Below are 12,935 nucleotides of genomic sequence, written 5' to 3' on the forward strand. Positions count from 1 at the left end.
GCCCCAAAAATCACCAAGAAGGGGCGGGGGGGGGAGTCAGCGACGAATGCAGAATCTCATTTAATAGAAAACGGTGGTTTTTTAACAAAAAAACCCCCCCGCGAACAGGAAGAAACGACACGAACACCCGCAGATTGACGACCCAGATAGGACAGTCAATACCGCCCCCTCGGCCGCCCCCTCCCCGGCTCCCTGATCGATTTATTGCACTTAATTAATTAAGAAAAGCGCCGCGGCCTCGTCCCCCCACCCCGGGCTGAACCCCTAAACCCTCCCTGAGAAAAGCGGCCGGGGGGGGGCCCCCCAAAAGCTGCTTTTTTGGGGGTTCTGGTTGGTTTTTGGGACGTTCCGGCAGCCCAAGGGGGAGGAGTTGAGGGCGCGGGTTAAGCCCGGAAGGTATTAATTCTAACTTAATTAACTCTAAATCAATTAATTAACCCCCATCGTCTACTCGACACCCCCCCCACCCCGTAACGCTGCAGCTGCTGATAAATAGAGACGGAAAATGAACGCAAAACCCCCCAAAAAAACCCAAAATAAGAGAGGAATTGGAAATAAATAACCAGCCGGTCCTGGGTCTCTGTAGTGCCGGACGCTTGTCCCCGTGTCACCGGGTCCCTGTAGTGTGTGGGGTGTCCCCCAGTGTCACCTTACCGCGGTGTCCCCTCCTCTTCCTCGGTGTCCCCTCGGTGTCCCCTCCTCTTCCTCGGTGGCCCCTCGGTGTCCCCTCCTCTTCCTCGCCGCAGGATGAAGGCGCCGGGTGGCCGCGATGTCACCTCGGTGTCACCTCCCTCGGTGTGGCCATGGAGACAGGTGGCCGACTCGGGCGCCTTCGGGGACACGGGGTTGGGGGGGGGCGGGCAAGTGTTTTTGGGGCAGAAAACGGTGATTTGAAGGTTTCGGCCGGCGGAGCGGGAGGACGACGACGCTCCGGCACCTGCGGGAGAGGGACGGCGGTGACGGGCACGTGTGTCCCCACTGTCCCCAAATGTCCCCAGGGTGCCGCTGGGTGTCCCTAGGTATCCCAGGGTGTCCCCACTGTCCCCAGGTGTCCCCACTGTCCCCAGGTATCCCAGGGTGTCCCCACTGTCCCCAGGTGTCCCCACTGTCCCCAGATGTTCCAGGGTGTCACTGGGTGTCCCCAGGTGTCCCAGAGTGTCCCCACTGTCCCCAGGTGTCCCCACTGTCCCCAGATGTTCCAGGGTGTCACTGGGTGTCCCCAGGTGTCCCCACTGTCCCCAGATGTTCCTGGGTGTCACTGGGTGTCCCCAGGTATCCCAGAGTGTCCCCACTGTCCCCAGGTGTCCCCAGATGTTCCAGGGTGTCACTGGGTGTCCCCAGGTGTCCCCACTGTCCCCAGATGTTCCTGGGTGTCCCAGGGTGTCCCCAGGTATCCCAGAGTGTCCCCACTGTCCCCAGGTATCTCACGGTGTCCCCACTGTCCCCAGGTATCCCACAGTGTCCCCACATGTCCCAGAGTGTCCCCACTATCTCCAGATGTCCCCATGTGTCCCAGAGCGTCCCCACTGTCCCCAGGTATCCCACAGTGTCCCCACATGTCCCAGAGTGTCCCCACATGTCCCAGGGTGTCCCAGAGTGTCCCCACTGTCCCCAGGTATCCCAGGGTGTCCCCACACGTCCCACGGTGTCCCCACTATCCCCAGATGTCCCCATGTGTCCCAGGGTGTCCCCACTGTCCCCAGGAGTCCCCAGGTATCCCAGGGTGTCCCCACATGTCCCAGGGTGTCCCCACTGTCCCCAACTGTCCCAGGGTGTCCCACGGTGTCCCCACATGTCCCAGGGTGTCCCAGAGCATCCCCACTGTCCCCAGGTATCCCATAGTGTCTCCACATGTCCCAGAGTGTCCCCACTATCCCCAGATGTCCCCATGTGTCCCAGGGTGTCCCCACTGTCCCCAGGTATCCCACAGTGTCCCCACACGTCCCACGGTGTCCCAGAGTGTCCCCACTGTCCCCAGGTATCCCAGGGTGTCCCTACACGTCCCACGGTGTCCCCACATGTCCCAGGGTGTCACTGGGTGTCCCCACTATCCCCAGATGTCCCCATGTGTCCCAGGGTGTCCCCACTGTCTCCAGGTATCCCAGGGTGTCCCCACGTGTCCCCAGGAGTCCCCAGGTATCCCACAGTGTCCCCACATGTCCCAAGGTGTCCCCACTGTTCCAGGGTGTCACTGGGTGTCCCACGGTGTCCCTACACATCCCACGGTGTCCCCACATGTCTCAGGGTGTCCCCAGGAGTCCCCAGGTATCCCAGGGTGTCCCCACATGTCCCAGGGTGTCCCCACTGTCACTGGGTGTCCCCAGGTGTCCCCAGCGTCCCCACCTGCGCTCACAGCGCCTCCTGCCCCGCGTCCTGAACCGCCTCCCTCAGCAGCTCCTCCAGCTCCTGCTCATTCTTGGAGCAGCTCAACTCTGCAACACAAACCCATTTCCCCCCAATTTCACCCCAAAATCAACACAGGCAACCAATCACAGCCACCACCCAAGACCCTCGTTCCCGCGGGGCTCATTAACCCCACCTCCTAATTAACGAGCGCTTCCTAAAGCGATTTGCATCGGCTTCAAATCCCCGCAGCCAAAGCACAATTATCACCCCTTGGGGCGTCACCGGGGCGGGCGTTTTGGGGTGAAAAGCACCCAAATTGGGGCCCGGGGGGTCTTACCGTGTTGCGCGGCGCAGCTCCCGGTTTTGCCGTCGGCGTCCGGTAGCGCCCGCGCGAAATCGGCTTGAGGCCGTTGGGTAGAGGGGGGTCGGAGCGGGACACGGGGGCCCCATTCGCCGGCGTTTTGGGGTTCGGGGGGTCCGGTAACGGCTCCACCCGCGTCACCACGAAGATTTTGTGGCCTCGTCCGGGGCTGGAGACCGAAATCCTGCGCTCGGCGCATTGGGGTGAAGCGGGACCCCCCTGTTCGGCGACGGGGAGGGGACACGGTCGCTCCCGCGGTGGCTCCGGCGCGGTGACATCGGTGCGTCCCGGCGCTTCGCTTGAGTCCTTTGCCACCGCGGCGTCCGCCTCGTCGTCCGTGTCCGAGTCGGAGTCCGTGTCGTCGTCACCGCCGTTGTCACCGTTGTTGTCACCGTTGTTGTCACCGCCGTTGTCACCGTTGTCACTGTCCCCGTTGGCGGCGGGTTCGGTCCCCTCGTCCTTGTCGTCGTGGGCGATCTCGGGCATGGAGGCCGAGTGCTGGAGCTGCTGCTCCTCCCGCTCGCGCGCCAGCACGAAGTTGCGTTTGCAGCCGTTCTGGATCTCGGCCAGAAGAGCTTTCTGGGTCTCCAAGAAGCTTTTGACCTGCCCAGGGTTGGAAACGGAGACGGTTCGGGATGGTGGGAGCGATGGGGAGGTGGGAATGAGAGGGAATGGGGAATGGGGGGGATCGGGAACCTTGGGAGATCGGGAATGGTCAGGAATTGGGAGCGTTGGGGAATCGGGAATGTTGGGGAATCAGGAACGTTGGGGAATCGGGAATGTTGAGAAATCGGGAACGTTCAGGAATCAGGAATGTTCAGGAATCAGGAACGTTGGGGAATCGGGAACGTTTGAGAATCGGGAACGTTGGGGAATCGGGAACGTTGGGGAATCGGGAACGTTGGGGATCAGGAACCTTGGGAGATCAGGAATGTTCAGGAATTGGTAACGTTGGGGAATCAGGAACGTTGGGGAATCAGGGACGTTGGGGAATCAGGGACGTTGGGAGATCAGGAACAACTGGAAAGTCAGGAACAGTTGGGAATCAGGAACGTTGGGGAATTGGGAACGTTCAGGAATCAAGAATGTTCGGGAATCAGGAACGTTCAGGATTCGGGAACGTTCAGGAATCGGGAATGGGGGGATCAGGAACCTTGGGAGATCAGGAATGTTCAGGAATCAGGAACGTTGGAGAATCGAGAAGGTTGGGGAATCAGGGACCAGGAACGCGACCCTCACAAAGGCTTTGGGGGGCACCCACAACACCCACGGCACCCCCAGCACCCAGGGCACCCACAGCACCCACGGCACCCACAGCACCCATGGCACCCACAGCACCCATGGCACCCACGGCACCCACACCACCCACGGCACCCAGGGCACCCAGGGCACCCACAAGACCCACGGCACCCACAACACCCACGGCACCCACAGCACCCATGGCACCCACTGCACCCACAACACCCATGGCACCCCCAGCACCCACAAGACCCACGGCACCCACAGCACCCCCAGCACCCAGGGCACCCCTAGCATCCCCAACACCCACAGCACCCAGGGCACCCACAACACCCATGGCACCCACAGCACCCACACCACCCAGGGCACCCCCAGTATCCCCAACACCCATGGCACCCAGAGCACCCAGGGCACTCACAACACCCCCAGCACCCACGGCACCCTACCGCACCCACTGCACCTACGGCACCCCCAGCACCCCCAACACCCCACGGCACCCACAACACCCACACTACCCATGGCACCCACGGCACCCCAACACCCAGGGCACCCAGGGCACCCACAACACCCACGGCACCCACAGCACCCACAGCACCCACGGCACCCACCCACGGCACCCACAGCACCCACCGCCTCCTTCTTGGGCTCGCGGTCCAGGTCGAGGCGCAGCAGCGAGTGATTGACCTTGAGCGCCAGCGACAGCGCCATCAACCCCCCCGTCTTGATCTCGTTCTCCCGCAGGTCCAACCGCAACAACCGGGGGCTCTCGGCGATGAATTCGGCCACCGCCACCGCGCCTGATGGGGACAGGTAACGGTGACACCACCCTCGAGCTTCCCACGCGGCGCAACAGGCGCCGGAGCCACCGAACCCGCGGGATCGCGGCGTTTTGGTGACCCCCCCCGCCACCTCGAAGTGGCGTTTTGGGGACTTGGGGGGCACAAATGGCGCTGGCACGGTCGCCGCGGTGTCACCCACCTTCGCAGGTGAGTTGGTGGAGGCCAAGCCCAAGCGCAGCACCGAGCGGTTGCCGATCAGCCCGTTCTTGAGGTTGCGGACGCCCTCGTTGCCGATGGGGTTGTGGCCCAAGTTCAAGGTCTCCAGGCTCTGAGTGTGGGGCTGTGGGGACATGGGGGATGGGGACGGCTCGAGGGGGACGTTGGTGGCTCAAGGGGACATTGATGGCTTGAGGGGGACATTGATGCTCAAGGGGGACAGAAATGGCTCAAAGGGGACATTGATGGCTTGAGGGGGACATGGATAGCTCAAGGGGGACATTGATGGCTCGAAGGGGACATGGATGGCTCAAGGGGGACATTGATGGCTTGAGGGGGACATTGATGGCTCGAAGGGGACATTGATGGCTCAAGGGGGACGTTGATGGCTCAAGGGGGATATTGATGGCTCGAAGGGGACATGGATGGCTCAAGGGGGACAGAAATGGCTTGAAGGGGACATGGATGGCTCAAATGGGACAGGGACGGCTCGAGGGGGACATTGATGGCTCAAGGGGGACAGAAATGGCTCAAAGGGGACATTGATGGCTCGAGGGGGACACTGATGGCTTGAGGGGGACACTGATGGCTCGAGGGGGACATTGATGGCTCAAGGGGGACAGGGACGGCTCAAGGGGGACAGGGACGGCTCAAGGGGGACAGGAACAACTTGAGGGGGACACTGATGGCTCGAGGGGGACATTGATGGCCCAAGGGGGACAGGGACGGCTCAAAGGGGACATTGATGGCTTAAGGGGGACAGGAATGGCTTGAGGGGGACGTTGATGGCTCGAGGGGGACGTTGATGGCTTGAGGGGGATGTTGATGGCTCAAGGGGGACAGAAACGCTTCGAGGGGGACATTGATGGCTCGAGGGGGACATTGATGGCTCGAGGGGGACAGAAATGACTCAAGGGGGACACTGATGATCAAGGGGGACGGGGATGGCTCGAGGGGGACAGAAGTGGCTTGAGGGGGATACTGATGGCCCAAGGGGGACATTGATGGTTTGAGGGGGACATTGATGGTTTGAGGGGGACATTGATGGTTTGAGGGGGACAGGAACAGCCCGAGGGGGACAGAAACAGCTCGAGGGGGACAGAAACAACCCAAGGGCCAAAGGCCAGGCGGTGACAACCCCCTGTCACCGTCCCCCGGCCGCGCTCACCAGCGTCATGCCCAGATACGCCATCCCGGTGTGCGTCAGCTGGTTGTTCCACAGCACCAGCGTCACCAGCCCCTTCTGCTGCTCCTTCAGCCCCTCGCACAGGTAGGCCAGGCCTGGGGGACGGGCGCAAACAAGCAATTAAGCCTCACGTTAATTAGCGTTAAGCCGGAGAGCAGAGCAAACCCGCCTGGGGTCGGATCAGCGGCAGCGGTCCTGTCTGGGTCGTCGATCTCGGCCATAAGGGACAAGGTGGGTGACACATTATGCTGTGCAGGGGGATTTGGGGGGACAGGGATGGGGTTTGGGGGGTACAGGGGGGTTCTGGGGGGGGCAGGGGGGTGGGTACAGGGGGGTTCTGGGGACTTTGGGGGGGGCCCAGGACAGTGTGTCCCCCCTAGAACTCACCCAGCAGCATGAGGGGTCACCCCAAGAGGTTGATGTTGTGCAGGGGGTGACAGGATGGGGTTGTGGGGGTGAAGAGGGTTACAAGGGGGTTTTGGGGGTACAAGGGGGTTCTTGGGGTACAAGGGGGTTCTAGAGACTCTGGGGGGGCCAGATTCACCCCCCAGATTCACCCAGCAACATGAGGGGTCACCCCAAGTGGTTGATGTTGTGCAGGGGGTGACAGGATGGGGTTGTGGGGTGAAGGGGGGTACAAGGGGGTTTTGGGGGTACAAGGGGGTTCTGGGGGTACAAGGGGGTTCTGGGGACTCTGAGTGGGGCCCAGGACAGTGTGTCCCCCCCAGATTCACCCAGCAACACGAGGGGCCACCTGAGATGCTGGTGCTGTGCAGGGGGCTCTGGGGGGACCGGGATGGGGTTTGGGGGGTTCAGGGTGGGTTCTGGAGGTACAAGGGGGTTCTGGGGGTACAAGGGGGTTCTGGGGACTCCGGGGGGCCCCAGGACAGTGTGTGTCCCCCTCAAAAGGACTGACCGGAGTCCAGGATGTGGTTGTTGCGGAGGTCGAGGATCTGGATGTAGCAGTTGAACTTGAGCAGGTTGCCGAGCTGCGCCGAGTCCTGGAGCCCGTTGAGTTTGTTGTCGGCCAGGTAGAGCTCCCGCAAGTTCACGTTCATCTTCAGCGCCGTGGCTGGGTACGAAACACCCCAAAAATCAGCATTTTGACCCAAAAAACACCCCCAAAATCAGCGGTTTCACCCCCCCGATAGGAAAACAGCGCCAACACGTGGCCTTCGTCGGGTTTAATTAACAATTAGCCACCCCGGAGAACCCTCAGCTAGAACGATGACCCCATAGCTCTGGCCCGCGTGGGATTTATGGCTAATTAGTTAATTTAATGAGGGGGGGGCGTGGAGTGAAAGCAGAGGGCACTGGTGCGGCATTGGGGGTGATGGGATGGGGTTTGGGGGTGCAGGGGGGTACAAGGGGGTTTTGGGGGGCCCAGGACTTTGTGTCCCCCCCAGACTCATCCACCAGCATAAGGGGTCACCCCAATAGGTTGGGGCTGTGCAGGGGGCTCTGGGGGGACTGGGATGGGGTTTAGGGGGTACAAGGGGGTTGTGGGGGTGCAGGGGGGTACAAGGGGGTTCTGGGGACTCTGGGGGGGTCCAGGACAGTGTCCCCCCCAGACTCATCCAGCAGCATGAGGGGTCACCCCGATAGGCTGGTGCTGTGCAGGGGGCTCTGGGGGGACTGGGATGGGGTTTGGGGGGTACAGGGGGGTACAAGGGGCTTTTGGGGGGGCCCAGGACTTTGTGTCCCCCCCAGACTCATCCAGCAGCATAAGGGGTCACCCCAATAGGTTGGGGCTGTGCAGTGGGCTCTGGGGGGACTGGGATGGGGTTTGGGGGGTACAGGGGGGTACAAGGGGGTTTTGGGGGGGCCCAGGACATTGTGTCGCCCCCAGACTCACCCAGCAGCATGAGGGGTCACCCCAATAGGTTGGGGCTGTGCAGGGGGCTTTGGGGAGACTGGGATGGGGTTTGGGGGTACAAGGGGGTTCTGGGGGTGCAGGGGGGTACAAGGGGGTTCTGGGGGTATAGGGGGGTTCTGGGGACTCTGGGGGGGTCCAGGACATTGTCCCCCCCCATTACTCACCCAGCAGCATGAGTGGGTGCCCCAAGAGGCTGGTGCTGTGCAGGGGGCTTTGGAGGGACCGGGATGGGGTTTGGGGGGTACAGGGGGGTACAAGGGGATTTTGGGGGGGCCCAGGACATTGTGTCCCCCCCAAACTCACCCAGTAGCATGAGGGGCCGCCCCGACAGGCTGGTGCTCTCCAGGTGCAGCACGGCCAGGCTGCTGCTGATGCGCAGCGCCCGCGCCACGAACGGTGCTGAGTGGTCCAGCAGCGGCGTGTTCCGCGCGTCCAGGTACTGCAGGCAGCTGGTCTGGGGGGAGAACGGACCCCCCCGGGGGCATCGGGGTCAAATCCCCACCGGGAGTCCCAATATACTCCTTATTACCCGCGGAATTCCAGATAAATGCTTTATTGGCCATAGAATTCCCAATCAACACCTTGTTGGCCATTGAGTTCCATATAAACACCCTATTGTCCATAAAATTCCATATAAACACCTTATTGCCCATGGAGTTCTATATAAACACCTTACTGTCCATATAATTCCCAATTAACACCCTATTGTCTATATGATTCCCAATAAACACCTTATTGTCCATATAATTCCCAATAAACATCTTATGGTCCATTGAGTTCCATATAAACACCTTATTGTCCATATAATTCCCAATTAAAACCTGTTGTCCACATAATTCCCAATAAACACCCTATTGTCTATATAATTCCCAATAAACACCTTATTGTCCATGGAGTTCCATATAAACACCTTATTGTCCATATAATTCCAAATCAATACCCTATTGTCCATATAATTCCCAATCAACACCTTATTGCTCATGGAGTTCCATATAAACACCTTATTGTTCATATAATTCTCAATAAATGCCTTATGGTCCACTGAGTTCCATATAAACACCTTATTGTCCATATAATTCCCAATCAACACCTTATTGGCTATTGAGTTCCATATAAACAACTTATTGTCAATGTAATTCCATATAAACACCTTATTGCCCATTGAGTTCCATATAACACCTTATTGTCCATATAATTCCCAATAAACATCTTATTGTCCATTTAATTCTCAATCAACACCTTATTGCTCATGGAATTCCATATAAATGCCTTATTGTCCATATAATTCACAATCAACACCTTATGGTCCATTGAGTTCCATATAAACACCCTATTGTCCATAGAATTGCCAATCAACACCTTATTGCCCATGGAATTCCATATAAACACCTTATTGTCCATATAATTCCCAATCAACAACCTATTGTCTATATAATTCCCAGTCAACACCTTATTGCCCATTGTGTTTCATATAAACACCTTATTGTCCATATAATTCCATATAAACGCCTTATTGTCCATATAATTCCCAATAAACACCTTATTGTCCATATAATTCCAATAAACACCTTATTGGCCATGGAATTCCATATATATATAAGGACAATAGGGTGTTTATCTGGGATTATGTGGGCAATAAGCTTTTAACTGGGAATTATATGGACAATAAGGTGTTTATATGGCACTCCATGGACAACAAGGTGTTTAATGGGAATTATATGGGCAATAAGGTGTTTATATGGAATTATATGGACAATAAGGTGTTTATATGGAATTCCATGGGCAATAAGGCATTTATTGGGAATTATATGGACAATATATGGACAACATACGGAACTCAATGGACAATAAGGCATTGATTGGGAGTTAAACACCATATTGTCCATATAACTCCGAATAAACACCCTATTGTCCATATAATTCCCAATTAAAACCTCATTATCCACAGAATTCCAGCTATATGGACAATAAGGTCTTTATCTCCAATTCCACGGACCATAAAGGTGTTTATACGGAATTATACGGACCATAAGGTGTTTATATGGAACTCCATGCACAATACGGCGTTAATTGGGAATCATATCAACAATAAGACGCCGAAAATGCCAATTAACAGGTTGGGGAGGTTAATTACGGCCGGAGGGCGTTTTTTGCACCACGCCCAATGCTTAATTAAACCCCCACAAAGGCCCAAACGCTCGTCATCCGGCCGTAAAGATAATTAACAAACAGCTGCCACACGCCACTAATTACACCCACTTCTTATTGATATGTCATTATGATTTTCTCCTGTCTGGAACGTCAACGGGGGATATTTGAGCCCTGAATCGCGTGGTTTTGGGGGGTAAAACCCTTCGGGGAAGGAAATGGTGGTGGAAATGGGTGTGGAAATGTTAATTAACGAGGCAAACGAACCTTTCTCATCATGTGCGCGGCCGCTTGCCACCCCCGCGTGCCGATGTGCTTGTTGCAGGAGATGTTGAGGTGCGTGGCCGACTCGTAGTATTCGATCATGTCGAAAAGGGCCGAGGCGCCCTGGGAAGCGGGAAAGAGGTGGTTAGTTGGGGTTTTGGGGGGGAAATGGGGGTTTTGGGGGGAAATGGGGGGTTTTGGGGGGGGAAATGGGGGTTTTGGGGGGAATGGGGTGTTGGGGAATGGGGTGATGAGGGTGGGTTGGTGGGGTGGGGAAGGGGTGAGGGGTTGGGAAGGGGGGAAAGGAGGGGAAGGGGTGGGGAAGGTGGGGAGGAGGGGGGAAAGAGGGGGGAAATGAGGGGGAAGTGAGGGGGAAGCGAAGGGGGAAGCGAGGGGGGAAGCGAGGGGGGAAGCGAGGGGGGAAGCGAGGGGGGAAGCGAGGGGGGAAACGAGGCAGGAAAAAGGGAGGAAAGAAGGCGGAAAAAGGGGGGAAAGAAGGGGGAAAGAAGGGGGAAAGAAGGGGGAAAGAAGGGGAAAGAAGGGGGAAAGAAGGGGGAAAGAAGGGGGAAAGAAGGGGGAAAGAAGGGGGAAAGAAGGGGGAAAGAAGGCGGGAAAGAAGGTGGGAAAGAAGGCGGAAAGAAGGCGGAAAGAAGGCGGGAAAGAAGGCGGGAAAGAAGGCAGGAAAGAAGGCAGGAAAGAAGGCGGAAAATAGGCAGAAAGAAGGCGGGAAATAGGCAGAAAGAAGGCGGGAAATAGGCAGAAAGAAGGCGGGAAAAGGCAGGCAAAAGGCCGGGAAAAGGTTGGAAAAAGGCAGGAAAGGGGGGGGAAAGAAGGGGGAAAGAAGGGGGAAAGAAGGGGAAAGAAGGGGGAAAGAAGGGGGAAAGAAGGGGGAAAGAAGGGGGAAAGAAGGGGGAAAGAAGGGGGAAAGAAGGGGAAAGAAGGGGAAAGAAGGGGGAAAGAAGGGGGAAAGAAGGGGAAAGAAGGGGGAAAGAAGGGGGAAAGAAGGGGGAAAGAAGGGGGAAAGAAGGGGGAAAGAAGGGGGAAAGAAGGGGAAAGAAGGGGGAAAGAAGGGGGAAAGAAGGGGGAAAGAAGGGGGAAAGAAGGGGGAAAGAAGGCGGGAAAGAAGGCGGGAAAGAAGGCGGGAAAGAAGGCGGGAAAGAAGGCGGGAAAGAAGGCGGGAAAAGGCGGGAAATAGGCAGAAAGAAGGCGGGAAATAGGCAGGAAAGAAGGCGGGAAAGAAGGCGGGAAAGAAGGCAGGAAAGAAGGCAGGAAAAAGGCAAGAAAGAAGGCAGGAAAGAAGGCAGGAAAGGGGCAGGAAAAAGGCAGGAAAGAAGGCAGGAAAAAGGCAGGAAAGAAGGCGGGAAAGAAGGTGGGAAAGAAGGCAGGAAAAAGGCAGGAAAGGGGCAGGAAAGAAGGCAGGAAAAAGGCAGGAAATATGCCAGAAAGAAGGCAGGAAATAAGGTGGAAAGAGGCAGGAAAGATGCCAGAAAGAAGGCAGGAAAAAGGCAGGAAAAAGGCAGGAAAGGGGCAGGAAAGATGCCAGGAAAAAGGCCGAAATAAGGTGGAAAGAAGGTGGAAAATAGGTGGGAAAGAGGCAGAAAGAAGGTGGGAAAAGGCAAGAAAAAGGCCAGGAAAAGGTTGGAAAGAGGCAGGAAAGAAGGCGGAAAGAAGGTGGAAAGAAGGCAGGAAAGAGGCAGAAAGGAGGTGGAAAAGAGGCAGAAAAGAGGCTGGAAAGAGGCCCAAAAAGGCCCCAAAAGGCCCAACAAACGCATCCCCGGGGGCCGGGGCCGCAGAGACACCTCTGAGCACACAGGAAAACGAGGAAAACAGGGTTTTTTGGTTAATTTCCCAGATATTCGAGTTCCGGTGCCGCTACTGGGGATTTTGGAACCACAATGTGGGGGAGAAATGAGCCCGAAATTCACCTCCAACCCATCAAAACCAACCAAAATGGCTTGAAAAATGTGTATTTAATGTATGGTGTGATATAAAGCGGGTGCTCACGTCTTCATCCAGGTTGGTTTGCTCCAAATCCACGATTTTGAACTGGACCCGCTTGAAAACCTCCTCGAGCGCTTCGCAGGCTTTGTAATCCAGCTTCTCCCCTATAGAAAGAGCGGGAAAACGGGGGGGATTTTGGGGTGAAATCAGCTTTTTTCACTCATTTCGAGGCGGTTAAACCCACCGAGGGGAGATTTTGATGCGATATTGGGGGTTTAATCGCATAAAACGTCGCTTTGGAGGCAACGGGACGCTCAGGGCTCACCTTTGAGATCCAGACATTCGATCCGCGGAGCGAGATCTTTCAATTCCTGCATGAAAATAGAGGAATTAACGCGAGATGAAGGCAACAAAACGGCCCCAAAAATGGGGCAAAACGGGCAAAATATGGTCATACCTCAATTTGCTTGAGGAGTTTGGGGATCTGGCGGCAGCTCAGTTTTTGGCAGGCGAGTTTGTAGGCGGTAACGATCTCCTCCACGGTCACGTTTTGGGCTGGAAAAGGGTGAAATGGCAAAC

General features: G+C 56.7%; 1 protein-coding gene across 1 annotated transcript in view; it reads right to left on the reverse strand.

Moving 5' to 3' along the window:
- Window positions 1-484: 484 nt before the first annotated feature.
- The window catches only part of PPP1R37 (protein phosphatase 1 regulatory subunit 37), a gene marked incomplete at its 5' end in the record, with an annotated part of 13,085 nt that continues 634 nt past the window's right edge, over window positions 485-12,935 (reverse strand). The window contains 14 exon segments of the mRNA XM_080361707.1: window positions 485-937; window positions 2,344-2,432; window positions 2,684-2,746; window positions 2,749-3,310; window positions 4,577-4,743; window positions 4,925-4,939; window positions 4,942-5,065; window positions 6,110-6,222; window positions 7,044-7,199; window positions 8,307-8,457; window positions 10,419-10,538; window positions 12,420-12,520; window positions 12,682-12,727; window positions 12,814-12,911. Coding sequence (XP_080217833.1) covers window positions 2,350-2,432; window positions 2,684-2,746; window positions 2,749-3,310; window positions 4,577-4,743; window positions 4,925-4,939; window positions 4,942-5,065; window positions 6,110-6,222; window positions 7,044-7,199; window positions 8,307-8,457; window positions 10,419-10,538; window positions 12,420-12,520; window positions 12,682-12,727; window positions 12,814-12,911 — 1,799 coding nt within the window. The 3' untranslated portion in view covers window positions 485-937; window positions 2,344-2,349.

The sequence above is a fragment of the Nesoenas mayeri genome (genome assembly GCF_963082525.1).
Source record: "Nesoenas mayeri genome assembly, chromosome: 37".
NCBI classification, from domain to species: domain Eukaryota; kingdom Metazoa; phylum Chordata; class Aves; order Columbiformes; family Columbidae; genus Nesoenas; species Nesoenas mayeri.